This window comes from Phacochoerus africanus, chromosome 4 (genome assembly GCF_016906955.1).
Source record: "Phacochoerus africanus isolate WHEZ1 chromosome 4, ROS_Pafr_v1, whole genome shotgun sequence".
Lineage (NCBI taxonomy): Eukaryota > Metazoa > Chordata > Mammalia > Artiodactyla > Suidae > Phacochoerus > Phacochoerus africanus.
Genome location: NC_062547.1, coordinates 66,745,565 through 66,773,111, shown reverse-complemented (window position 1 = coordinate 66,773,111; position 27,547 = coordinate 66,745,565). Strand labels below are relative to the sequence as shown.

Below are 27,547 nucleotides of genomic sequence, written 5' to 3'. Positions count from 1 at the left end.
GAACCAGAAACCTGCAGTTAGACTGCATGTAACTCTATGAAAGTTAACGCTGAATTATCATCCTATTTTAAAAAGCACCTCATTGCCCGACAGCCCCTTTTGCTCCAGTGTTATTCTCAAGCAGCACTAGCTGTTGCCGCGCCTGACTTCTCATATCCATGAAGATCCTTGCTCAAATCACTCCCCCCACCCCGTCTTTTTAGGGCCACACCCGCAGCATGTGGAGGTTCCCAGGCTAGGGGTCGAATCGGAGCTATAGCCACTGGCCTATGCCACAGCCATGTGAGATGGGAGCTGCGTGTCTGCAGCCTACACCACAGCTCAAGGAAACACTGGATCCTTAACCCACTGAGCAAGGCCAGGGATGGAACCTGTGTCCTCATGGATACTAGTCAGATTCGTTTCTGCTGAGCTACAAAGGGAACTCCTCAAGTCACCTTTCTAAAGTATCCTACTGTTAAACACTGCGACCATTTTCCATAACATTCTTTCTCCCCTCCTCACTGCATTTTTTTCTTTACAGAACATATCACTTTCAGTTTTGCTTTAGTTCTTCTCACTAAAAATGCACACAATGGGAGTTCCCATCGTAGCTCAGCGGTTGGCAAACCCGACTAGCATCCATGAGGACGTGGGTTCAATCCCTGGCTTTGCTCAGTGAGTTAAGGATCTGGAGTTGCCATGAGCTGTGCTGCAGGTCACAGACGTGGCTCAGACCCCGAGTTGCTGTGGCTGTGGCACAGGCCGATGGCTGCAGCTCTGATTAAACTCCTAAGCCTGAGACTTTCATATGCCATGGGTGCAGCCCTAAAAAAACAAAAGACAAATAAATAAAAATGCACACACTCAGTTGAACAAATGCTGGTTGTGTGTCAGCAATAAATTTTCCCCGGCTGATGCAGGTGCTCCTTGGGCTGTCCTGAGGTTGCAACAAGATTTTGTTGAGGCATGTGTTCCCAGAGGAGCAATTTTTCATTTGCCTTTCATTGTCCCTATTTACATATGTCCCACAGACTTGGTGCTGGGTTGAGCCCTCTACAAAAAGTCTAACCATTGCTGTGGCTGTGGTATATGCCAGTAGCTGTAGCTCCTATTGGACCCCTAGCCTGGGAACCTCCATATGCCACAAGTGTGGCCCTAAAAAGCAAAGCAAAACAAAACAAAACAAAAAACTTGTCTCCAAAAATGTCTAACCTGCCCAGCAAACCAGAGTTGTGAAGTCAGCCAAAGATGAGTGCTACAAGGCTTTGCCCCCTTACCAGTTTAATCTTTAGCAGATGCGGATCTTGAACTTGGGCTGTGATACTAACAGCTTCCCTTTAGTGAGCTCAGGATCTAGTGAGCTGTAATTATTTCCCACAGACTGCACTGCACCTGTATGTTAACACATTTAATTTTATTTACTTCCCCACTCCCCTAATTCCTTCCTGACCTGATTCCTGTGCATCCCCATTTCTAAAGCTTCCCAGGCCCCCCTCCACCTTTCTTGTTCTTCTTCTTCTTCTTTTTTTTTTTAACTTTTTAGGGCACCTGTAGCATACAGAAGTTCCCAGGCTAGGGGCTGAATTGGAGCTACAGCTGCTGACCTACGTCACAGCCATAGCAACACAACATCCAAGCCACATCTGGGAACTACACAAAGCTCACGGCAACACCAGATAATTAACCCACTGAGCGAAGCCAAGGATTGAACCCTTATACTCATAGATACCAGCTAGGTTTGCTACCACTGAGCCACAACAGGAACTCCTCCACCTTTCTTCTCTATTGCCAAAGTCCAGGACACAAGACGCCAGATGGAGACCAAGGTTTCACAAGAAACTGATCTTTACTCAACAAAGTTCTACACAAGTGGAATCTCACGCCACCTTGGCGCTAATCCCCAGCACAGCACGGTAACAAATGGACAGACCCTGGAGCCCGCAGGAGGAAGAGGATGAGGGGGAAAGAGGGATATGGGAAAAAGGGACTGAAGGTTGAGGCCAGTCAGGGTCTGAAGCCCTGGGCAGGGGAAAAGGTTGAGAAGCTGAAACTTCGTTGTGCAAAAATCAACCAAAAATAAGTTAAAAAAATTAAATAGTTTTCTTAATTAAAAAAAAGAAAGAAAAAAGATAACTAGAACCAGGCTCCCCTTCCCTGAAGGTGGCTGGATCCCCCCTCCTGGGTGGAGAAGGGGTTACCAATCCCACCAGACAGCCAATCTACACACCCCCAAGACCCAGCAGAGGATGCTCCAAAGAACTGGAATTACCAGAAAATTAAATGGTGTTTAATTTTTTTTTCTTTTTCTTTTCTTTTTTACAAATGGCTTCCAGAGACCTGCTGGAGTTTCACAGTGGGGGAACCAGCTGAGTTTATGGAATGTGCACCAAGTGCCCCTGGGCATAGAGGCAGGGCCTGACCCTGTCTGACAGAAGACACAGGGCTATGATGGGGGTGTGGTCCAGGGCTCCTAAAGGATGGATGGAGAAGGCCCCAGGATGCAAGTATCCAGTCAACTCCCCTCCCCCAAACCGTAAAAGAGTTCCCGAAATAAGCGGAAAGCAGGGAAGAGAAAAAGGAAAACGACATTAAGGGGGCTGCAGGGCCTGGTTTCAGTTCTGAGGCCAACTGGGAAGTAAACACATCCCTCCCTTTGTAGGGGAGCCTCTCCCACTGTGACCACATCCCCAACCAATCTGAGAAGTTTCCCTAGAATCACTACCCCAATCTGGTAGGGTCTTGAGACCTCCTGGGAGCTGTGATGACCAGGAAGTCCCAGAGTGGGGTCAGGGGGTACACCACCCTTAAGCCTTCAGTTTTCTTCTTGCTTGCAAAGCAAAAACCTTTGTCCTCTGTCACCACCAATTAAATGCCCCAGCCCTGGCCCTTGTGTTGAAACTTAGGCCTGGAAGAGGGTTCTCAGAAGCAGAGAAACAGACTTGCTCATGGAGGAGGTGGGTGTTAGCAGCTCTGGCTGCCCCCGGCTCTTTTCAGGGGGAAAAATGTCCCAGTCCAGCATCTTCGAAAGTTGCTGGAGCACAGGGGAGGAAGAAAGAGTGACCTCTGGCCAGCCCCGGCCACTTCTGTGGTCCCCACTCTTCCGGCTGGGAAGGAAAAGGAAGGGGACACACTGGCTGAGGCTGCCACAGAGCTGGCAAGAAGTGTGCAGAGCAGGTCCAAAGCGTGCACGTGCTGACTGGACAGCCCCAAGGTGGCCGTCCTCTTCCCCCGGCCCCAGGGTCCCAGCGAAGGTCCCGAACCCACCCAGCCCTCCCCAATCACCGCCAATTCCGGCAAAACAGCAGAAGCTTCTTAAACTCTAGATGCAGGTTACACGGAAGGCCTTACGAGTTAACTGAGGGGTTCACTAATTCTACTGTCTCCATGCAGTCGGGGAAATGGTGGGGTGGCTGGCCCAGCCTGGCTGGCTGCAGCGCCCGCACATGCGTGTAGCCACGTGTGTACGTGTGAGTTTACGTGTCTCTACAAGGACCCCCTCCCCGCCTGCTTTTTCCCTTGCCTCATCCTAAGCCGGATTTGGTCGGCCGTGTTGATTCTTCCCTCCCACAAGGCATATCCAAGAAGGCTGCCTGAGGTGACCCCAATTAGAGCAAGGGGCCCTTGCTGCCAAGAAGTCCCACCCCCCTCCCATTTATAGGATGAGCGTGGAGGCCCCACCCACCTGCCCACCCGCTGACCGGCCTATGGGCCGGCAGCGGCAGGTAGATAGACGGGGAAGGCGTCTGGATTTAGGTCCCACTCACTCCTCCCTAACCCCCCTCGACCAGGGCACGGCAACTTCTGGACGCAGTGCGCTCCCCGGCAACCCCTCTGGCGACGACGCAGACAGAAACCTGTGAGGAGAGGAGGGGGTCAGGGCCTGCGACTCTTTGGCTCCCACCACAGAGCCAGCCCCCTCTGCGCTGGGCTGCCTCACCTGGCAGTCTCGATGCTCGATGCTCGTCTAGACCCCATAGAAGGCAGCTAGCCTCTCCTTAAGCAGCGGCGGAAACTGCTCTGAGAACTGCTGCCAGTTCTCCTCCCCAACTTGGTCTTTGAAGCCATGGAGGATCTGCAGTGAGGAAGGGGGTGAAGGGCGCCCCAGAGCAGAGCAGGGTGAACTCGGACTCGCCCCACCCTGCCGCCTCCCGAGACTAGGTCAGGACCAAGCCGGGAGCCTCACCTTATAAAACATGTCCCGAAGGTCATCCTTCGGGCTCACCCAGGAGGCTACAGCGTCGCAGAAGAAAATAAAGTCCTGAAACGTGACAGGTCCCATGTGAGGGGCCGTCCAAGCCCAGCCCCAGTGCCTTCCCTCAGAGCCCAGCTGCCCCAACCTGCACGACACCCCCGGGGTTGACGCCTATCATCATGCAGATGCCTCGGAAGGCTGAGTCCTTCTCCTCGTTGTCCCTGATGTTCCTGAGGGATGTGCACCTGTGAGGATGGTGAGCAGGAGGAATCAGCCAGGGGGCAGGACGTCAGTGGGTGGTGGGCTGGGGTGGGACATGTATCTTTGTGGGGGGTGGGGGCGAAGCAGGGGACCAGGGCATGGTGGGGCGGAGACAGGCATCTAGGGGTGGGCACACACCAAGGCCGGATGAACTGCTGCAGCATGGGTGCCACCTCCTGTGGGCACACGTAGCCCAGGCGGCCGATGGTGATGGCTGGAATGGCAGAGGGACTCGTCAGGCGACCTGCAACCCCGAGCGGCCCCAGTACGTGGCGGGGCCTCTGGCACAAGGCACCAGCCCCTGCCCCACGGGCCCCCAAGCCAGGCTCCGTCAGAGTCTCCTCCTCGCCCCACTTTGGTCTCAACCAGTTCTCCCCCAAGGCCAGCATCTTTCTTAGGGCTCCTCCCACAGCTCCATTCCAGGTCTTTCCAGTCACCCTCCCTGGCTCCTTCCTAAGGCCTCTTGTCAACTACCCCCCCCAGCCAGAACCCCACCTCTGGGAGGCCAGCAAAGGGGTGGCAATGGCCCAGGCCTGGCGCCCACCTGTGTTTTCCAGCAGCGTCTTGGGCGTGTTGGGCCGGTTAATGATCTCCACCAGGTTGTTGAGGACCATCTGCACATAGGGCTGCATCTCTGCCCCTGGAGGATAGGCCAGTCAGAGCCCACACTGCCCACACCCCACACTGACCCCAGTTACATCCAGATACTGGCCAGCCAATGAGGAAATAAGACCCTCCCTGGCTGATTTGTAGTCCAGGATCCGTGGCCAGTCAGAAACAGACCCACACCCTCCAAACACCAGAAACTTCCCTGGAGTCACTGCTTGACACCAGGGTGAGACCACACCACCAGCCTCCCTGGGGGGGGGGGTAGGTAGGGAGCAGGGAAGAGGTCAGAGTCCCCGAACTAACCCTGGTGGACCTTTGTTTTTGTTTTGTTTTGTCTTTTCTTTTTTGGCCACCCCGCAGCATATGGAATTCCTGGGCCTGGGATCATATCCGAGGCGCAGTCACAACCTAAGCCACAGCTGCAGCAATGCCAGATCCTTAACCCACTGTGCTGGGCCAGGATGGAACCTGTGCCCCAGCACTCCCAAGACACAGCCGATCCTGTTGTTCCAAAGCAGGAACTCCCCCAGTGGGCCTTTTAGCTTGGAGGGTAGGGAGGTGGCAAACAGTCCAATAAGTACAGGTCTCCTGTCCCACCTCTTTGGAGAAGACAATTATAGATGGCCTTTCAGAAATTTGCCTCCACCTCCGATGGAAAACACTCAGAGGGGTCCTCTTGTCCCTGGCCAATTAGAACCTCCTGCACGGAGCACAAGGGCTCTAGAGGAAACCTGTCAGAGAGAGCCAGGCCCCTGCCCCCTGGCTGGGAACAAGCCAATGGGGAGAGATAGGGCCTGCCTACCTGTGGGGTACTTACCCATTTGCATGCAGATCTCACCAATGGCCCAGGTGGCATTGTTGCAGACAGAGATGAACTCAGGGTTCAAGTTGGTGCCCAAGATAGGCATAAACTCGGCTGGTGGGGAGAAAAGGGGGCACTGGGGCAGGAGGGCCAGGCAGGGTAAGCTCCTGGAACCAGCGGGGCAGGCCTCATCAGACAGTACGAATACATCCCAGTTCGGTCATGGTCCTCCCAGGTCATCTCTCCATCATTTGAGGCCAGGGCTGGGGTTGTGGGGTAAGGATGAAATGGGTGTCATACCGATACAGGGCTTGACGTGGATGAAGCAGGCTTTGGTGAGGTCTCCCAGGAGGGCGAAGGAGCTCTGCCGGACCTCAGGCATCGAGTCCTGGGGGTCCGAGGAGGGTCAGCATGGCAGGAATCCCCTCCCCACACCCAGCCAGAGCCCCAGCTAACCCCTTGATACAGGGCAGTTAAGGGAGCATGTCCCAACCCTGCCACTAGCCAGCACGATGGCTGCAGGCCCCATCTATACACATGGGACTCGGAGGCATATGGATGAGAGTGCCTTGCTCAGGGTACCACTGCGGGGGGCGGGGGGGCGGGGCTTGGAACTGCTGCGTATCCTAGTGCACTAGAGGATCGGTCAGAAGTGATTTTAGAGGGACTTGTGCTTTCACATTTCCTATTTTTCTACTTCAATTTTTTTCTACGTTGTTTGCCTTTTCTTTTTCTTTCTTTCTTTCCTTTTCTGGCTGTACCCTCATGCAGAATATGGAAGTTCTCAGGCCAGGGATCAAATCAAAGCTGCAGCTAAAGCAACACTGGATCCTTAACCCACTGTGCCATAGCAGGAACTCCCCATTGTTTGTTTTTCAATGAGATTTTACTCATGTCTTTTTTTTCACTCATGTTTTCTCTGAATCACTTTCAAAAATAATTATAAGTTTTTTTTTTCTTAACGAGTCTGTTCTCCCTTATGTCCTTGGGACATAACCAAGGCCCTGAGTCTGCTGCCCAAGCAGCCCACAAAGGCTGTTGGGAGACAAGGCGTCCACCCACCTGCATGCACTGAAAAAGCAGTGTCATGATGTTGCTGCGGGCTACCAGCTGCTCCACGTGCCCACCCAGGCCCTCAGCCAGGCCGCTGAGTAGGTCCAGCGCTACGATCATGAAGTCCTTGTCAGGGGCCTCGTACTGCTCAGGGTGCTGGGTGTACATCTAGGCATAGAAGGTGGCAGGGGGATGGGTGAGGGAGGTGGCCCCAGGCTGGGGCAGCAGCGGGAGGTGCGGTGGTGGCAGGATGCTCACCATGGCCTGGGCCAGTGTCTTCTGCACCAGGGTAACGCAGCGTTGGTACACAGGCTCACAATAGGGCAGGAAGCCACTCTGCAGGGCAGTGGCCACTGATGACAGGCACTGGCAGGGAGGAGGGCAGGAAAGGTGAACTCAGGCCAGTGGGACAGGGCCATGGGAGAGGGCCTGGAGTTCACCCACCTCTAGCAGAGGGAAGAGGTCCTTGTCTTCGTCCTTGAGCTCATTCCACTTCTGGATCAGTGGAGGCATCAGCTTCTGGATATATTCCTGGAGAGGGAGCAGAAGTTGGGGCTCCCTGGGTGTGGGCAGTGGACTGGGAACCAGCAGGGCTCCCTGTGACTCTGAGGTACCCATCAACTGAGTGATAAGGTCTAGGCTCCTTGCTTTGGCTCGTGGGGTCCTGCAAGGCCTCACCATGCAGCCAGACCTCCAGGCCCTTCTGGTTCACTCCCTTCTCTCCCATCACGAGCATAACCCCCGCCAATCCCCTGCCCCAGCGGAGCCTGAGTCAGTGCCTCTTGCTTCCCTTCCCACAGGCCCCTGAGCTCCGCCGGCACAGCACTTACCATGCTGTCTCATAACTGTCTGTCTCCCCCACTAGACTGGGAGCAGGGCGAGGGCAGGGGCCAGGTCTGTCTGTCTGCCTGTCGAGGTCATGGCCACGTTCCTGGCGTGCGACATGGGTCGCCGCCAGGTCACCAGGTGCCAAGGGGCATGGGGGTCAGGAGGAGGGAGCCGCTGTAGGGTCTCACCGGTTGGTTGAGGTGGTGGCCCACAGAGTCGGCCAGGGTGCCGATGGCATCATAGAGGATGAGCAGGTTCTTGTGCTGGTACTTGCCAAAGGCAAAAACGAGGGTGTCCAGGATGTAGCTGAGGTAAGGCACCAGCTCCGTGCAGGCCTCCTCCTCCAGGGTGGCGAAGGCGCTGGAGGCGGGGACGGGGTTAGTGGGCAGCCACAGGCAGGGCTGGGCTCCGAATGGGGTCACGGAAGGCACACTCGGGATCAGCCAGTACGAATACTGAGAAATCAGCTCAAAGTCAGGGGTCATGAGTATCATCACTTCCCAGAGGGCAGCCGGAGGGGCCAGGGGAGGTGAGGGCTGTGGGGCCAGGGTTGAGGGTCACCTGCAGGCCGCCTCCTGTACCCTCTTGTTGCCGTCCAGGATACGCTTGAGCAGCTCTGTCATCAGAGGCTTGAGATGCATGTCGGGAGGCTGGCTGACCACCCAGTGGGCATAGCGGCTCAGTGTCCAGCAGGCGATGGAGCGGACCAGGGCCTTCTTGTCTGACAGGCACTGGATGAGGTGTGGGATCAGCTCTGGCAGGTAGGGCACCATGCCCTGCATGCAGCCTGCAAGAAGCAGGCAGAGAGGAAAGGCTGAGCCCAAGTGACCAGGCCACATCCACTCTTCTGGGGAGAGAGGATCAGCCCCACCTGACAGAAGGGGAAAACTGAGGCTTGGAGGTTAAATAACTGGCTCAGGAGGTGCCATTGTGGCTCAGCAGTAACAAACCCAACTAGTATCCATGAGGGTGAGGGTTCACTCCCTAAGGATCTGGCATTGCCACGAGCTGTGGTGTAGGTCACAGAAGTGGCTCAGATCTGGTGGTGTTGTGGCTGTGGCTTAGGCTGGCAGCTGCAGCTCTAATTCAACCCCTAGCCTGGGAACTTCCACATGCTGCAGGTGCGGCCATAAAAAAAAAAAAAAAACTGCCTCAGAGTCACAGATCAGGGGTGGGGGTGGGGGATGGGACAAAGCATCGGAGCAAGGCTTTCTTCTCCCTCAGCTCCACTCCATGCCAGGGCTTGTACTGTTTTTATCTGGTTACTATTTATTCATAGATGGCAGAGGCTGCACAGTGACCTGAGCTTTATGGGCAGCAGCAACCCAGACAGATAGAAGGTACCTTTCTTTTGAAAACTTTCTTGGATGTTTGTGATTTTCCTTTTTCTACTTTTCATTTTCTCTTTCTAAAAAGCTTTAAATATGTCTTTCTTCCCCTACAGTACACAGATAACAGCACACCCCCAAAATCCAAGCCCTGAGATCTATTTTTACCAGCTTAGGGTCAATTCCTTGAGCTCTTTCCCCATTAAAATGTAGAACACCTCACATAGTTTATTAACATACACACGGAGTTCCCGTTGTGGCTCAGTGGTACAAACCCGACTAGTATCCATGAGGATGCAGGTTCAATCCCTGGCCCCACTCAGTGGGTTAAGGATCTGGCGTTGCCGTGAGCTATGGCATAGGCTGGCAGCTATAACTCTGATTCGACCCCAAGCCTGGGAACTTTCATATGCCAGTGCCTTGTGAACATGAGATACATCACATTTCATATGAGGAAGCATTTCCTTGGAAAATTTTCAAAAGCTCTCCAGGGTAAGGGATCCTGCAGCCCCATCTGTTTGTCAAGGCTGGATGCTGAGATGGCCACGTGTCCCACCTATAACAGATCTGCAAAGCCCTCTGGTAAATTAATGCCATACACCCCATCAGGACAAAGGGAGCCCAAAAGCCATGCCCATACAGCATGTGAAGTTTAAGGAAACACCACCCCTGCACACTTCTGCAGGCCAGCCTCACAGCCAGAGCAGGTCTGAGGCCCAGCTTCAGCCTCGGTGACAAGGGAAGTGGCACAATTCTCTCTGCACCTTAGTTTCCCTGTCTAAACAACCTACCACCTCAGGTGGTGGGGAGCCCACAGGACGAGGCTGCCTGCTATGTACAAGCTCTAATTCCTATTGTTGTCACTGTAATTATGCTCATGACCCCACAGAAATGCCTGTCCATGAGAAGTAAGGAGAAGGCTTGCATTTGAGGGTCCCTTTCAGGCCCACGAGCTGAGGGGAAGACTCAAATCCAAGAGCTGTCTGGGGTGGGGTGTGCAGGCCTCTGGAGAGTGTGTGGGAATGGCACACCCCCACCCCCACCCCCAAAGCCCTGCCTGGGCTGGCCCCCCTCTCTCACACCAGCTCAAGGATGAGAGGTTGGGCTCAGCCAGGCTGGCAGGTCACTTACCCTCAGCAATGGCACCCAGCACCAGGATGCCTGACTCCTTGACCACCCACTCAGGATGGAAGAGGAGACCCTTGAGCAGGGGCAGCAGGTGGGGCAGCAGTTCCTCCCGGAAGACATTGGCCAGGACGTCCAGCGCAGCTGCTGAGCACTTCCCTGAGGCAGGAGAGGAAATTGGGGGGACAGGCCAAGGCAGGCACATAGGGCAGGCCACCAGCCCTCCTCTCTATACCCCCTGGGATCAGAGATCAATGATTACAATCTTCATGATTAGTTCTGCCTTAGTTTCTAGTCACCTCCTGAGAGAGACCCCAGGGCTAGCTGGCCTCTACCCTCCCCCTTCTCACCCCAGGCCAGGCCACTCACTCAGATTCCAGTCAGACAGAGCATCGTCATCATCATCATCCTCTGCGTCCTCAGAGCCATCAGGCCTCTCAGCCTCATGGGGCAGTGTCACTGTGCGTGACTTGTGGAAACGTGGCTTGATGTCCTGCTCGCTGTCGGGGACTGCCTCATCCTCCTCCACGTCCCCCTGCAGAGCCAGGCAGATCACTAGGTGCCACAGAGGTCTCCAACCCCAGTCCCCCAGCCTGCTGGTCAGCCCTAACGAACCTTGAGCAGGATGATGTCGATTTCCGAGTATTTCATCCCGTTTACCAGGATGGGGATCAACCTGTTGGGAGAGAAAGCGGTTAATCCGGAGGCAGGGATCCCAGAGGGACTCGGCCTGGGGAAGAGAGAAGCAAAGGTGTGGGCAGGAGGTCAGGGGGCCAGGAGCAAACTGATCATGCTAACTCTGCTTGTCCTGCATCTATTCATTGCCCTCAGTGGGTGCTATGCCAACGGAGTCTCAGCCACTGTGACTGGGTCAGAGCTGATACTGCTCCTACCTCCAAAGGAAGACTCTTGACCCAAACCCGTGGGCCACTCGGTGATTTCCAGACTCCTGAATACAGCGAGAAGGTTGGAGTAGTGCCTGACCCCTAGCATGCCATAACACAAGGACATGTGGCCCCATCACCAGATACTTCTCTGGGTTGGGGCCAGGATAGAGAAGCAAACAGGCAGGGCAGCCCACCCCCTCAGCTGGAGCCTAGGCACCTCAGGATTGGAGAATTTTTTTTCTTTTTAGGGCCGCACCCGGGGCATATGGAAGTTCTCAGGTTAGGGGTCGAATTGGAGATGCTACTGCCAGCTTATGCCACAGCCAGAGCCACGTTGGATCTGAGCCACATCTACATCCTATGACACAGCTTGCAGCAATGCTAGATCCTTAACCCACTGAGTGAGGCCAGGGATCAAACCTGTATCCTCGTGGAAGACTAGACTGGGTTCTTAACCCACTGAGCCACAGTGGAAATTCTGGATCAGAGATTTTGATTAGAGCCTTCACTGACAAGCGATCCAAGTTGGTTAAGGAGGATCAGCCCTAGGACTTTCGTTGGAGATACTGAGAGAGAATTTTTTTGGCCACGCCCACAGCATATGGAAGTTTTCATCCAGGGATTGAACCCATGCCACAGCAGCGACACGATCTACTGCAATGACAATGCTGGATCCTTAACCCACTGCAACCACAAAAGAACTCCAAAAGACAATTTCTTTACTCCGAGGTTCTAAACTGGAACACTGTAGATCACAACACTACCATGATGTAGGGGAAGTTGTGCCTAAGAAAAAAGTGAACACAAGGAAGTAGATCTGAGACTTAGATGCCTTTCACATCTTTTTGAGCACCTGGATCCAGCTATGCCTAAAGCCTCTGTTAACTTTTTCATTTTTTCCACATATATCTTGACCTAATTTTAAGTTATACTTATCATTTGCAAAATCAACATACAGAGGCATAAAAGTAAACTGAGATGGAAGATGTGGACTGCAGCTAGCACGGGAGCTAGCCAGAAGGGAAGGCAGAGCCAGAGCAAAGGATGGAGGCTAGGGCTGGGACAGAGGGCAGAGGCAGCACTTACTGGACCAGGTGGGAGGCCAGGACTTCCTTGCAGATGGGCTGCTCAGCCAGTGTCAGCCAGAACTCGCAGGCCTCAAGGGCCACGTTCTCATCGTGGTCCTGGGTCCTCTGCAGCATGTACTGGGGTGGGGTAGGAGAAAGGCTAAGGGCTGGCCCATCTAAGGGTGGCTCCTTGCCTGCCTCTCACCCTGCACTACCTACTTGGGCTGGCCCTGGACCTGCACACCTGGATAATGCTGTGCATGTGGGGGATGAGCCTGTCGATCCGCACTTCCAGCAGCATCACCAGCGCCCGGCACACGTTCTTCCGCACCTCGGGGTCATCGTCCACAGCCAAGGCAAACAAATGCTGCGGGGAAGCCTGGGTCAGCTGCAGCTGGGCCCCTGGCCCTCCCCCTGTTCACCCCCAGCCCAGTGGCCCACCTCGATGAAAGTGTCGATGTTGTCCATCAGCGCCTGGGCCCGGTCCATTATGAACTGATTCACACAGGCAATGGCATGGGACCTGGCAGGGAGCAGGCACGCAGGTCACCCCTAACCCCACCTGTCCCACCTGCTCCAGACCCCCTGCAGGCCCATGGGGAGCCGCACCCACCGGATCTTGGGGCTGCAGTGCTTAAAGAACTGTAGGAACTTGGGGATCATGATGTTGAGCGGCCTGTTGAGGGCATCGCTGTCTAGAAGTTCAGATGAGTCTTCGCAGATCTTCTGCAGGGCTCCAAAGGCTCCCTGAGTGGAGGCGAACTGTCAAATGGGCGTGGGTCCTGGTCCAGCCCCAGCTCCCGCTTAAAGAGGCCATGGCTTGTTGCTTACCTCACATGTGTTGTAATCCTCCGAGTTGAGTAGGTTGCACAGCTGGGGCAACAGCTCAGGCCACATCTGCAGCTCACCCTTGGAAGCGATGGTGGTGATGAGAATGCCTGGGGCAGCCAGGAAAGGATGCTGCCTCAGGCTGGGTTCAGGCCTGTCTGGCATCCTGGCCCTCCCTGCTGCACCCTCACCCTGCACATTTTCTGTATGCTACCCCCTAGAAGCTCTATGCACCCTTTTTGAGGTCCTTTGAGCCCTAATGTGAGCCTGCTCTGTTTCAGGCCCTAGGATGCAACACAAAACTAAACACAAAATCCCTACCCACAGGAGCTGTCTAGTGACGGAGACTGGGAGGTAAAGATAAATCAGCAAAAGACCTGGGAGGCTAGATGCCAAGAGCTACGGGAGGAAATAAAGCAGAGAAAATGGTTTGTAAGGGCTGAAGGTGAGGGTAACAAATTTGAACTGGGTGGCTAGAGAAGACCTTACCAGGTGACACCTTGATAACTGGGCAAAGACCTGAGAAGGTGAGGGAGAAGCCATCCAGGTCCCTGGGAAAAGAGCATCACAGGCAGAGGGACTGGTAGGTACAAAGGCCCAGTCAGGGGCAGCAGCAGGCCTGAGATATGCAAAGATGGGTAAAGAGCCAGTGAGGCTGAGCAAAGAGAATGAGGGGTGGGGGTGAGGGCTGGGAGGTGGATGAGGCAGGTCATATAGGGGTGCAGTGGCCTCAGAGAGGATTTGTCCTGCTTATTAGAAACCCAAGTGTGGAATTCCCATCATGGCACACTGGTTAATGAACCCGACTAGGAACCATGAGGTTGCGGGTTCGATCCCTGGCCTCGCTCAGTGAGTTAAGGATCTGGGGCTGCTGTGAGCTGTGGTGTGGGTTGCAGACGGGGCTCGGATCTGATGTTGCTATGGCTCTGGCGTAGGGCAATGGCTACAGCTCTGATTAGACCCCTGGCCTGGGAACCTCCCTATGCCACAGGTGCGGCCCTAGGGAAAAAAAAAAAAAGAGACAGAAAAAAAAGAACCCGAGTGTGAACTGCAGTAGGCAGGCATCAGAAGGGGAAGGGCAAGGACTGTGGAGGAGTCTGGCAGCTGAGCTGAATGTGGGTGATGTCAGTGCAGAGATGGTATTTAAAGCCAAAAGGTGGCAGTGTTTCACAGGGGTTAAGCTGTCACAGGGCAACATGCCAGATGACCGTGGTTCACATGTCTGCTGGGAAAGATGTTCCCTGCAGTGGTAGACTGTGAGTAGAGTCCCCATCCCACCCATCTGTGTGACCGTGGCCACATCACCTAAGCGCTCTATGTCTCGGGGGGGGGGGGGGGGGGGCGGGGAGATAAAGAACACCAGCCTCCTAGGGCAACTGGGATGCTTCAAGGATTTAACTCAAGTACTCAAGAGCACAACCTGGCACTTAAAATGAGCTTGGTAAGTCCAGATCCTTCTGCTGGCCTCAGAGGGAGCTAAGGATCACTTTGAACAAAGACAGCAGGCCTCAAGATTCAGCACTTCCAGTAGGTTCAGTAACTAGTTCAAATTTAATACTGTATTTCTGTTTCTTTTGTTTTTGGCTACACCCACAACTTGCAGAAATTGTGGGGCCAGGGATCAAACCTGTACGACAACAGCAACTCAAGCCACTGCAATGACAACACCAGATCCTTGACCCACTGTGCCACATGGGAACTCCCTGTTTTTCTGTTTTTATTGCATTTATTTTATTTTGGGGGGCCATCCTACAGCGTATGGAGTTCTCAGACCAGGGATCAGATCTGAGCCACAGTTGTGACCTACACCACAGGTATGGCAATGCCAGATCCTTAACCCAGTGTGCCCGGCCAGAGGTTGAACCTGTATCCCAGTGCTCCAGAGACACTGTTGATCCTGTTGCACCACAGTGGGAACTCCTAAAGTAATTCTTAAAAGTTGATACAGATTGGAGTTCCCATCGTGGCTCAGTGGTTAACAAATCCAAATAGGAACCATGAGGTTGCGGGTTCGATCCCTGGCCTTGCTCAGTGGGTTAAGGATCCAGCGTTGCCGTGAGCTGTGGTGTAGGCTGCAGATGTGGCTTGGATCCCACGTTGCTGTGGTTCTGGTGTAGGCTGGCGGCTACAGCTCCAATTTGACCCCTAGCCTGGGAACCTCCATATGCCGCCGGAGCAGCCCAAGAAATGGCAAAAAGACAAAAAAAAAAGTTGATACAGATTTAGGAGCTCCCTTCATGGCTCAGTGGCTAAGGAACCCAACAAGGGTCCATGAGGTTACGGATTCAATCCCTGGCCTCCCTCAGTAGGTTAAGGATTCAGCATTGCCGTGAGCTATGGTGTAGGTCACAGATGCGGCTCAGATCTGGCATTGCTGTGGCTGTGGTGTAGGCTGGCAGCTGAAGCTCCAATTCAACCCCTAGCCTGGGAACTTCCATATGCCACGGGACGGCCCTAAAAGCAAAAAAAAAAAAGTTGACCTACATTTAAATCTAAAAAAAATACGTCAGTTATACATCAATTATAACTTAATAAAACTTGGCAGTGGAAGGGGGGGCAGTAAACTTAGGAGAGTTCCTGCTATGCACTAAGAATCCAACTGCAGGAGTTACCGGCGTGGCTCAGTGGTTAACAAACAAACCCACCTAGCATCCATGAGGATGAAGGTTTGCTATCTGGCCTCACTCAGTGGGTTAAGGAACTGGCATTGCCGTGAGCTGTAGTGTAGGTCGTGGATGCGGCTTGGATCCCAAGTTGCTGTGGCTGTGGTATAGGCTGGTGGCTACAGCTCCAATTGGACCCCTAGCCTGGGAACCTCCATATGCCGAGAGTTCAGTCCTAAAAAAAAGACAAAAGATAAGAATCCAACTGCAGACTGCAGCAGCTTGGGTCAGTGTAGCTATGGGAAAAGTCACAGCTGGGGCTCAGACTCAATCCCTAGCCCGGGAACCTCCACATGCCACAAGTGTGGCCATTTACAAAAAAAAAAAAGGTAAGCTGGGAACAAATGGCAGGGTTGGTGTTATCAGTAGTGAAAAGGCTTAAGGTAAAATTTCTTGAAAATCCTCAGTCATCCTTCCATAACTTCCCAGGCAGCCTTCCAGCTCCAATGCAGACCTCACGCAAGTTTCACCTGTTATTATTGGTCAGAGTTCACAGGGAGCCCTCATATTTTAATCTGCTACATCCTCAGGACCTAACACAAAACTCTGGACATTGAGGGACTGCCTCAGAAATAAGAACAGCTGTTTCAGGAGGGCATGGTTTGGAGCACAGACCTGACCTAGTCACTTCTGAGCGCTGCTACTTACCAGGCAAATCCCCTAACATCTATGTGCCTCAGTTTCCTCATTTGGAAAATGGCAAAAGTAACAGTGCTATCATCCAGGGTGCTGGAACATTCAGTTAATCAATATCCTTAATAAGCTTCCTGGCCAAGAGCATAGCGCAGGGCATTATCACAAGCTGACTCCCACTGTGCCCTCTCACCTATGGTGGCACGGATGAGCGAGGAGGCATCGCCAATGTTGTTGAGACACTCCTGTTTGATGAAGTCTGCCACAGGTGGTGGAAAGCTCTGGTAATGCGCCTTCACATTGTTCTTTAGGATGAGGCCACTGAGAGAGCGAGTTGGCTCATCTGGGGGAAGAGAGCTGAGGCTTAGGGGACCACAGGGCAGGAAGTGGGGTCCAGCTTGTATGGAGGGGCACCGAGGGCGTACCTTCTGACTTAAGTCTGGTCAGGACGAATATCAGGTAGTTGTTGAAGTCAGGAAACTGGTTCAGTTGTTTGAGTTTCTGCTAGGTTGTTAAGGGACTTAGGAGACAGGGGCCTTCCCCAGGTGAGGCCGTCTTATCACCACATAGCTGGTACTACCTACAAGGACTAGGCAGCCAGATCCTGGGACCCCCACCCCCACTTGTCAACTTCCATGCCTAGAATAACACAGCATTTCAGGCACATGAGATTCATACAGGGGGTGGATAGGCATGCCTGAACTTCCCAATCCTCAAGATATGGTCAGAGCAGGAGAAGGATGACAAACCTCACCTCTATTTGAAGAAAAGAGAACTCACATTTTCAAGTGAAGCTTGCTAGTGGTTTAAGTAATTCACAAGTTTAACTTACAGTATTTTAAACAGCCAACTGAAAAAAAGGAAATTTTTTCAGCCAAACTAAAGCTGAAAGCCGGGTACCATCTAAAAGTGTCCCCCTTCTCCTGCAGGGCCACATTCCCTCTAGGAGTGGGATCCAAGAATTCTAATTCTCAATTCTCTGCCAAGGCCTGCTTCTGTCAGAGCAGAGTCTGGGAACTAGAGAGTCAGTCCCTTCCTCTCTGGGCTTCAGGAGCTGCACATGTCTACCCGGTCCCCCCAGACCCGGAAGGAAGTAAGGATACATCCTGCACGATGCGCTGTGTGGCTGTGTTGGGCGACTGCGAGTCTTTGAGCAGCTGCAGGACCTGCTGCAGGCCCTGCTCGTCTGGCTGCCAGTCCATGGCGCAAAGCGAAACTGCGGGGGTAGGGGCCTGGATCAGCGCTGGATCCCGGGGACTCCGTGTGAGTCCCAGGCTGAGCCTCCGCTGAGGTGGAGGTGGTGGTGGTGGTGGTGGTGGTGGTGGTGGTGGCGGCGGCGGCGGCAGGATGGGAGCGTCCTCGGCGGACAGGCGGAGGCCGCCGATCCACACCAGCCCAAGTGTGGGGTCCCCGCCAGCTGCGCCATCCACGGCCGCGCAGTCGCGGGCTCGGGACCGCGGGTGGGGGTATGTGGAAGCCGGCCACGCGAGGCGGTGGTACCCGGCGAATCCTCATAGCACCCAACGCTGGGCCTTCGTCCCACCGCGGCCCATGCCGCCGCCCCCCGCTGCGCGCCCTAAGGCTTCCACTTCCCTCGAAGCTGCTAGGCGAGGGCCCAGCCACCTCCCCATGCAGGGGCCCTGCCCCAGAACGCGATAGCGCCCCAGCCCCCGTGGTCTCTCTGGTGCCGGCACGCTGTCCAGTGATTCCCCTTAATCAGACCTGAAGCAGTCCCCAGACAGGTCCCTCAAAGCTTCTCCGAACTGAGAGCTGGCCAAGCCTGCCTATCCAGCGACAAAAGCCCCCTGTACGGATCCGTCTCTTCCCCATCAGGTCCGGCCAAGCCTCCCGCCACACTGCTCCAACCTCCCCGCCCCAGCCAGCACTAACTCCAGCTAATCAACACCGCGGCTTCCCCCAATCAAGTTGGACCAAGCTCCCCACCACCTCAAGCCGGAAACGTCCTCCGACTGATGCCTGTAGCTCCCCCAAATCAAACCTGGCTGAACACCCTCAAGTGCATCTCCCCCAACAGATCCCAGCTACGCCTCGCAGTGAGACCCAGCAAAACCCTCTAGGCCGAAGTCTGATGCCCCTTCCTATCAGGGGCCAAAAAGACCCCCCCCCCAACTTTTCAACGCGGCCTCTCCCAACCAGACCCAACCAAGCCCCGCCGAAACAGTCCCCCACACACCCGATCCTCGAGACGTGCCCCAGTCAGGCCCTAAGCAGTCCCCAAATGCTTCCCCCAATCAGAGCCCCTCCAGCCCGACCCCACCCGTCCAACTGGCCCGATTCTCGTGGCACAGGGACCTGGCCCGGCTCCGAGGCCCCACCCCCTAAGCCCCGTTCGGTACCCCCCTCCCCCGCCCCGGCCCATTCTCGCTGCCTCGCCAATCGGGCCCAACTGGGTTCTCGGCCTTTCTCGGTCAGGCGCGGCCCCGACGTCCGGGCCGCGCGCAGCGCAGGCCCGGAACCCGGCGGGGGTCGACGCAAGCCGGGGCCGAGCTGTCTGGGACTCGAGTAAGGCCCACTTACCGTGCCTCGGGCGGCAGCAGCGAGGCCTTAAGCTGCGGCTTCTCCAGAGACTCGCGCGGAAGGAGAGAGCCAAAGAGAGGGAATATTAAAAAAAAAAAAAAAGAAAGAAAGAAAAAAAAATCGCGGCCGTATATGAACCGCGACGGCTTCCGTACGCCGTTCAAACTGGTCTGCAAGAGCCAATCCGGAGAAGCAGCGATCGCACGTGGCCTGGCCCCGGAGAGACCCGGGGCCCGGCAAGGCCGGGTCACGTGACCAAAGAGTTGGCGGCTCTCTTGGCCTCTCTGGCCAGCGGGTCCTCCCACCGTCTCGTTTTCTCAGCTTGTCTCACGCTGGCCTGACAAGAGCTCCTTGCTGGAACCAGGAGTTTGGTGGTGCGAGGGACTTTCTGGTCTATGATGGACCTGGGAATCCCTCAGAGCCACTTGCGCCTTTGTGACCCTCTAAGAACTGAACTCTGCCTCCCTCCCCCATCCAGAGGGTACTTGGAAGGAGTACAGTATACCCGTGCAAGGAAAGAGCTGAGGGGACTGAGCCTGGGGTGGACTTTATACCCCAGAGACAAAGGAAGGAAAGCCAGACAAAGGGAGAGCCTGAGATGAGCTGGGTTCCTAAAGATGCCTCTGCCACATTTGCATTATTCATTTTCTAGTACTGTTTGACAATTTTTAAAAGGATTTAAAAAAAAAAGAGGGTATTAAAAAATGAATAAATGCTACAGCAAAAAGCCCAACTCCTTTCTCTACCTGAAGCTGAATGATGTGGAACAGCTCAGAAAATTTAGGTAGAGGAAAGAAGATGAAGAAAGGCATTTTCGTGATTCTTGCGCCTTCTGAGGACAAAGTAGGGCACCTCTTTTCTTGAGAGCAGAGCGGAGTAGGGAGGAGCTGGAGCGTCCCGGTTCCGGCCCCCTATCCCCGGACCCTGCTAAATAAAGGGTGGGAGACCGTCTGCCACTCGGAGCTTTAGCGTCCCCACATGTCAAATGGGTATAGAAATAGCCGAGTTATAGATAATCCAAATCAAGCATTACCAGGTTTGTGGTAAATTGTTTTTCAAAAACGTGACTGTTATTCTGCGAGGCTCAAGGCCGCCCTTTTAGTGTTTTCGGCCCCTCCCTAAACCAATATTTACTGAATCAACTCGGGTTCTAATCCTAAACGACAACCCTGCCCTGCCTTGAGGGACGTTTTGTCCTCGGGAGAGGCACAGGTCAATTCTAGAACCAGACTGGAGGAGAGGGACCGTTTTCTCAGTCCACTAGCCTTCGTAGCCTCAGTCCCAGCCCATTCATGAAAAATAGGTACCTAAGGCCTCTCTTGCCGAATACTGGGACCACCAGGGCTTAAGAAGGGTCGGCTGGCGCCAAATTCCGCTCCAACAGTCGGGATGCCTAAAGGAGTAGGCTGGGATCCCACCTCAGCCGTCTCCGCTGGACAGAAGCCCGTCTGGAGAGACACATGCAGAAAGATGCCTTCTACGCATGCGCAATGGCCTTCCCCTGAGCACCCTGAGGACCTAGAACTACAAATCCCACCCTGCTGCACGTGTCGCGAAGCTTACGACTCCGCCTGAGACTAGAATTTGGTAGATATGGAACCTCCCCGGAGAGTTGGGTGTTGAGCAGAAGGGGGAAGGAGGTTCGTGGGCTGAGACCGGATCTGGAGAATCAGGAGAGGTGCGAACAGAGGAGCTTTCAGCTCAGGGCTGGGGGCTGCCTCAAATAAGGGTCAGGTGGGGAGTGAGTTAGAGATGCAGGAGGGAATTTAATTCTCACTCCCTGCTTTTGATAAGTTTCCAGCGGCCCTGCGCAAGCTTCGGGGGAGAGAGGAGTCGGGGCAGAATAATGTGACCCCTGCCGCCTGTGTAGTCCACAGTATTCACCCTCATATGATCACGGGTCTTCTTCCTCTCCCCAGACAATGGATTTCAGTACTGAATCGAAAATTAAAAAATAATAAATAAAAAATTTTCCCCCTATTTAAGCATACACTGGTCAGTTTACAAATGATATTCTCACAACAGCCCTGCAAGGTAAACTTACTTTAATTCACTAAAAGTGCTTACTGCAAAAAGGAAACTTAAGGACCGTATGCCCAACTGTGAATCATGAATCTGAAATGGGAAACAAGCATCTCTCAGTTTACAACCTCCCTGCCTGAGCATCTCATCACACTACAGCCTTGTTTCAAGGTATTTCTCAAACACGGCCCCCAAACACAATCCAAGTGCTTCACCTAGGGAAGCAATAACAGTAGTTTTAAATGTCAGGGTTAATACTGACTATATGAAATTGCCCTTACTTTAGAACTTGACTCTAGAGATGTTTCAGTATTTTATCCCTATTTATAAAGAACCTGAATCACAGAAAGGCTGAATGACTTACCCAAGATCACACAGCTAATAAGCACCAGAATAGTTTGAAGCCAGGGCTGTGTGACTCACCAAAACCTGATTCTGATTCCCCTCTATCTTCAGACTTTCCCCAGGTCAGGGCAGGTGAGCTCAGTAAAGGGAGGTGCTGGAACTCCATCAGCTCCTCCTGCCTCCTGACACTCCAGAACAGAGGCTGAACTGCTGCAGGGGCGACCTACTTCTCCCACTTATGTTTCTTTTTAAAGATCCAGCGGATGCCAGGGCTTTGAAGGCAGTAGAGGTGGCTCTGTTGGCTTCCTATGTCCTCTCCCTCCACATTGCATCCCCAAGGCTAAAGTCACACCTAGGCCAGCTTGGCATCTTCAAAGTTGGAGAGAGACCTTTGAGCTAATATGGAAAATAAACCAGACAAGCCTTACTGTGTGTTAGCAGGGAGAGGTGGGTATGTCACCTGTCCCAAAGCCTGTTTGCTCACTCTTCAAGCCAGGCATGGCTTCAGCTCAGGGTATTTGCACCTGCTATTCCTTTAGCCTGGAACACTCCTGCAAGGACCAACTTCACTGCCTGCCCCACCTCCTTCAGGTCTTGGAACAAATGTCACCTTCTCAGGGAGGCCATCCCTGACCAACTTAAAGTTGCCATCTCTCCCACTCTTATCTAGGTCCCCCTTTCCTATATCCCCTATAATATATAACCATGTGATTATATTGTTTCTTGTCTGTCACCCCCCCACCCCCCATCCAGAATTGTTAGCTCCACTTGGACAGTTTTGTCTGCCTTGGTGCTCATAAAAATGCCCATACCCCACGGGCTGAATCTGGCAGCGTGAGGCTAGGCAGGTGCTACTACAGCCTTCCTCCCTTGCCTCCGCAGATCCCAGGCACGTGATGACCACTGTGACTCTCCAAATCATGATGCTCCCCTGATAGAAGAGGGATGGGAACCTGGCTGTGGGATGGGCAGGAATGCTGAGCTGCTCAATATTTGTGCCTGGAAACGCCTGAGATGGGCCCATGGCTGGGGGACCTAAGGCTTCCTTTAGGACACCCTGTCCCCTGATATATCAAATGTAATGTCCTGCAAGGTGGGGGGGTGAAACAAGAAAGCCCTATTTGTATTGCCCCCCCTTTGGGGGGAGGGGCATGCCCACAGCATCCAAAAGTTCCCAGGCCAGGGGCCAAACCTGAGCCACAGCAGTAACCCAAGCAACCCGCAGTACAATGCAGAGTGCCTAACCACTAGGCGACCAGGGAACTCCTTAGATTTTCTCCTATATACAATTGGGCAAGGCCAAACCCAGCTTCCCAGGAAGGACTACAAGTAGCTGGCAGGACAGAATACCCCACTGGAATCCAGATCCTAGTTCCTCTACAACCAACACTCCATCACCTCCCCTTGCTCCATCATGGCCTGGCCTCCACATCTCCCAGGTTCTGCCCACACCCCTTCAGCCAGAGGGATCCTGGTAAGATATAAAAAACATATGTTGCTCCTTAAATCACAACCCCCAAAGCTTTCTTTCTACTTAAATCCCAAATTCTCACCTTGGCACACAAGGTTCTGCATAAAATCCATGTATGCTCTTCACTCAGCCAGCTCCAGAGCCAGGCACTCTCGTCTTTACACTGGCTGTTCACTACACCTGGGACAGGTTTCAACCTCCCTCAGTACTATGATCAGATGTCAGCTAAAATAGACCTCTGCCTGAAGCCTCTATCCTGTCTGGACCTCTTTGCAGTCACCTCCCGAAATGGCTTCTCCAGAGTTCCTGTCGTGGCTCAGTGGTTATCAAACCCCACTAGCATCCATGAGGACAGGGGTTCGATCCCTGGCCTTGCTCAGTGGGTTAAGGATCCGGCATTGCCATGAGCTGTGGTGCAGGTCAAAGACGAGGCTCGGATCCTGCATTGCTATGGCTGTGATATTGGCCAGTGGCTACAGCTCCGATTGGACCCCTAGCCTGGGGAACTATATATGCAGATAAAGACAAAAAGACGGGGGGGGGGGGGGGGGGGAGGAAAGGCTTCTCCTTTTTGTCTGTGTCTGTTTCCTTCCACAAGGGCAGGGAGCATGCATGATCTGTTTTGTTCATTGCAGCGGCCGTAAAGCCCAGACAAAACCCAGGCTCTTGCTGTATAGCACAGGGAACTATGTCCTATCACTTGTGATGGAACATGATGAAAAATAATATGAGAAAGAGATTGTGTATAAATGTAGCAGAAGTTGACAGGAGTTCCCATCATGGCTCAGCCAACTAACGTCCATGAGGACTATGAGTTGAATCCCTGGCCTCGCTCGGTGGGTTAAGGATCTGGCATTGCCGTAAGCTGTGGTGTAGGTCGAAGACACAACTTGGATCCTGCATTGCTGTGGCTCTGGCATAGGCCAGCGACTACAGCTCCAATCGGACCCCTAGCCAGGGAACCTCCATATGCCTCGGGTAAGCCCCCCCAAAAAAACAAACAAAAATAAATAAATTGACAGAACAATGTAAATTGACTATAATAAAAAAAAAAATTTTTTTTAAAGAAAAAAAGGAGTTCCCATTGTGGTGCAGTGGTTAATGAATCCAACTAGGAACCACGAGGTTGCAGGTTCAATCCCTGGCCTTGCTCAGTGGGTTAAGGATCCGGTGTTGCCATGAGCTGTGGTGTAGGTCGCAGATGTGGCTCGGATCCCACGTTGCTGTGGCTCTGGCGTAGGCCAGCGGCTACAGCTCTTATTAGACCCCTAGCCTGGGAACCTCCTGCCACAGGAGCCGCCCAAGAAATGCCAAAAAGGACCAAAAAAAAAAGAAAAGAAAGAAAAAACCCATGCATGCATTATGTGTCAGTGTCTTCTGAATGAATGAACAGCTTTGGTCCACCCCAAATGGGACTGTGAAGAGACAGTGAACAAGAACACCCAACATTGGCGGTGAGGTCAGGGGTGAGTCCTGAGAGAGTTCAGGCCTACAGGAGGCAGTGGGATGAAGGGAGGGGATGAGCCTCTGTTCTCTCCCACTCCCCCAAATCCCTCCCTCACTGGGCCAAACCCAGGCTTTGGTGGGCGCAGCACCAGCTGAGAGGGATGACGTAGGTTGGAGAAAGCAAAGAAGGCAAACCAAGCACACAGCTCCAGCACTAAATCAAGTTCTTTACTTCCCAGAAGTGACGGCTAAAGGGAGGGAAGGGAGGGGGAGAAGAGGAAGACAGAAAGGGCCAGAGAGAAGGAAGAGAAGGGAAGAGAGGGGACAGTAAACCACTGTTCTATTAAGTCTCAGGAGGCAAGTGCTCAAGGTAAAAAAAGAGTCCTGGAGAATCGTCCGCAGCTGCGGGAAGCATCTCGGTTCCTTCTGTGTATAAGTCCTTGGGGGAAAAAGGCTGCCTCGCTGCCGCTGCATTAAATAGTTATGTACATCGCAGAGAGTCCCAGGCTGTGGGCAGGCGGGGGAGGGGGGTCATTTCACCAGGGGCCGAGTTTTATCATCATCGCCGCACTGGTGGGCTTTGTACTTTTTCACCTCTGCCATGTACTTGGCCCATGCATCACCTTTACTTGTTAATACCTGTGGGGGAGGGGGAGGAGGAACACACAGGGGGTTGGGAAGGGATGCCAGGGAGGCCAGGAACCAGGGTCAGGACTGTCCTGAGACAGCTGACCCACCCACAGTGTCACCCCAAAGGTCTTGGGTCTGAGATAAAGATATGCAGAGTCACATTATCTGGGGACTTTGTTGAAAAACCCCCCACCCAGTACACCCGTCTGAGGGCTGGATACTGAAGAGGGAGGGACAGGGCACCTTGGCCAGGCATTGAGGCAGAATGAAAAGGCAACGTGGGAGGCTTCCCACACCAGCCTGCTCACCTCATCCTCCGTCTTCTGCTTCTTGGCTACTATTCCCGTCTTGAGGGCTAGTTTGTTCCCGCCTCTGCGCTTGCCCACCTGGGTGAAGGGACAGAAGACTGCAACGGTTACAGGAGCCGGGGCCCGCCCTTGGCGGCGCTGAGGCCCACTACACCTTCCTAGCCCGGCCCGGTGGCCCGTCCCGACGCGCGCCCAGCTCCGCCAGCCGGCCGACCTGCGCAGCAATCAGAGAGGAGCACACGCGACTCTAGCGCCTGCCCTGGGCCCATGATGCCCAGGTAGTCCTGGGGCCCCGGGGCTGCCCTTCCGGGGAGCAAGAATCCCCTTATCAGTGGGGACTAGTTTTGGCCTCACTCACCCCTAGTAGGATTCACACAGGCAGTAACAGCCCCCCTTATTGAGCACTTACTCTATGCTAAGCTCTGTGCCAGGTGCCTTGGAAGTATCCTCTCCTTTCACTTTCACAGTCACCTTACATTGTAGATTACACCATCCCCACTGTACAGATGGGGAAAACATCTTTAAGAAGGAGACGCCCGTACCCTGGATCATGCTGACAGCAAACAATGGAGCTGGATTCAGGGTCAGGTGGGTCTAAGCCACTGAGCAGAATTCCTAACCACCAAGTGACACCATTCCCTTACATCTAACCTGGCCTGCCCTCTTTGAGGGTGCTCCCACAATGGCTCCTTGAACAAATGAAACTGCTACTCCTACTCACAGAGGTGCACTTGGCCCCCCACCCCCCAGGTCCTGCCACTTCCCCTCCCTCAAGCATAAGTCTTGCTCTGAACTTTCCTCCTGGTCCTCTATTTTCTCCCTCAGACTGAGGGTTTCTCATGCCACAGGAGCTCCAAAAGGCTTTACAGAGATCCTATCTCCACCCCTCAACCATGCATGAAGTGACCTGCACTGCCAGGACTATTCTCACACTCATTTTTGACAGATGAATAAATGTGACCCCCACCCCCATCCAGTATTCTCAAGTCCCACACTGTGTTCTCCACACCACAGGAACTTGCTCTCAACACCAGCAAAGCTCAGAGCTGACTATCAACAGAGGTGCCATTTCTTTAGTCTAGAGCTTCTCAATCTCATCTAATGACATCCTGAACTGGATCATCTTTGTTGAGGTGGAAGGAGGGAAAAGTTTGTTCTGTGCACTGTAGCATGTTGAGTAGCATCATGCCTGTCCTCTACTTATGTTAGTATCACTCCCTCCCCCAGTTCTGACAACCAAAAATGTCTCCAGACTGCCAAATGTGGGGATGGGGTGGGGGGAACTGCCCCCAATTGAGAACCACTGGTTTAGCTCTTCCTATAAGACAGAACCAGTGCTAATCACACCAGAAGATGGGATGATGTCCATTTTTGCAAGCAGGGAAAATGAGATTAAGCCAGTTCTGACGCTCCAGGAAAGCAAGTGATAACCTGTAGTGTTCAACAAGGCCTATCCATCACCTAGCACAGTGCCCAGCACAAGGTAAGGTGCTCAATAGACAGTGGAGGAATGAGACTCGGGAAAGACACGAAAATCTCTCCTAGGGTCACACAGTAAGTAGTCCGAGTCTCTCATCCACACAATTCAGACTCCAGACTTGACTATATCCCCCATTCCCATAGTGGGAGATGGTCCCAGTATCCAAAGTTCGGGTACCACTCAAACAGTGGTATTCAGGTTTCCCCATCCCCGGAGCGCTGTTTCCAACGGAATTTCTCCCAGTTCTTGCGGGCAGGCTCCAGGGGTCCCCACCTCCGCCCCCAGGCCTCTCTCGTCCAGGTTCCGAATCCCCAGCACTTTACCCAGAGAGTAGGGTGGACCCGATCCCCTTTCTCGGGCCCAATTCCCCCGACCGAGGAAGGCCCTGGCGCCCGCCCCCACCCCCGCGGCTCCTTACGAAGCTAAGCGTGGGGCCCGGGCCGCCCTTCCTCTTCGGATCCCCGGGACCCGCGGCGGCGGCGGTGGCCGGCTGGTCGGGTCGCTGCGGGCCCGGGGGCGGCTCCTCCTGCCGCTGCCGCTGCTCCTCCTCCATCTTCCGCTTGAACAGCTCCAGGAAGCTGCCGTCGTTGGCGAACAAGTTCACGCCGCCCGTCACAGGGCTCGAACTAGCGCCCGACACTTCATCATCCCCGCTCTCGGGCGACGTCCCGGGCCCCGACTCAGCCCATCGGCTCCCGCCGCCGCCACCGCCCGCGGGGCCCGGGGCCTCCCGGACCGGAGGCTCCGCCCGTCTCCCTCGGGCAGCCATTTTGTCGCCAGGTGCCGCGCAAAGGACTCCGGGAAGGCCGCTTCGACCCCGCGCTTGGCGCCCGACTTGCCTCGTTCCCGAGCAATGCATGCTGGGAAGACCCGTCTAGTCCTCTAGCGTCCGCAGTGGGGGCGGGGCATGTGGGTCGGGGCGAAAGAGGAGTAAAGCTTGAAGCCGCGCACCAGCAGACAGATACACCGCCCTGCCTAGCGGATTATAGTAACCCAACTAAACTTCCGCGAGCGTTACGCAGACATGGTCTCCCCCGAAATAAGGCTAT

At 54.0% G+C, this 27,547-nt stretch overlaps 2 protein-coding genes and 1 non-coding gene across 6 annotated transcripts; all 3 read right to left on the bottom strand.

The window, feature by feature from the left end:
• Window positions 1–1,809: 1,809 nt before the first annotated feature.
• Window positions 1,810–18,946, bottom strand: TNPO2 (transportin 2). Of its 4 annotated transcripts, none has more exons than XM_047776934.1 (25): window positions 18,797–18,946; window positions 17,362–17,473; window positions 16,684–16,759; window positions 16,452–16,601; window positions 12,966–13,072; window positions 12,748–12,881; window positions 12,576–12,657; window positions 12,379–12,501; window positions 12,154–12,272; window positions 10,796–10,856; window positions 10,550–10,715; window positions 10,187–10,339; window positions 8,289–8,514; window positions 7,916–8,087; window positions 7,344–7,430; window positions 7,158–7,265; window positions 6,909–7,067; window positions 6,147–6,234; window positions 5,862–5,960; window positions 4,980–5,075; window positions 4,574–4,679; window positions 4,320–4,419; window positions 4,166–4,240; window positions 3,920–4,054; window positions 1,810–3,836 (listed from the first exon to the last, which is right to left on the bottom strand). In XM_047776934.1, exons 2-24 carry the CDS (start codon window positions 17,458–17,460, stop codon window positions 3,947–3,949), a joined length of 2,694 nt encoding a protein of 897 aa, XP_047632890.1. In that variant the 5' UTR covers window positions 17,461–17,473; window positions 18,797–18,946; the 3' UTR covers window positions 1,810–3,836; window positions 3,920–3,946. The 4 variants fall into 4 exon arrangements, with proteins under 4 accessions (XP_047632890.1, XP_047632891.1, XP_047632889.1 ...); XM_047776935.1 differs by having other exon boundaries at window positions 4,574–4,649; XM_047776933.1 differs by lacking the exon at window positions 18,797–18,946 and having other exon boundaries at window positions 17,362–17,581.
• Window positions 8,162–8,230, bottom strand: LOC125126610 (small nucleolar RNA SNORD41). The gene has a single exon (XR_007134714.1). It is a non-coding gene; the product is annotated as a small nucleolar RNA SNORD41 (small nucleolar RNA).
• A 5,341-nt stretch (window positions 18,947–24,287) lies between the features above and the next one.
• Window positions 24,288–27,320, bottom strand: TRIR (telomerase RNA component interacting RNase). The gene is made up of 3 exons (XM_047776931.1): window positions 26,917–27,320; window positions 25,019–25,096; window positions 24,288–24,719 (listed from the first exon to the last, which is right to left on the bottom strand). The coding sequence occupies exons 1-3, from the start codon at window positions 27,265–27,267 to the stop codon at window positions 24,612–24,614; spliced, it is 537 nt and encodes a 178-aa protein (XP_047632887.1). The 5' UTR covers window positions 27,268–27,320; the 3' UTR covers window positions 24,288–24,611.
• Between the last annotated feature and the right edge of the window lie 227 nt (window positions 27,321–27,547).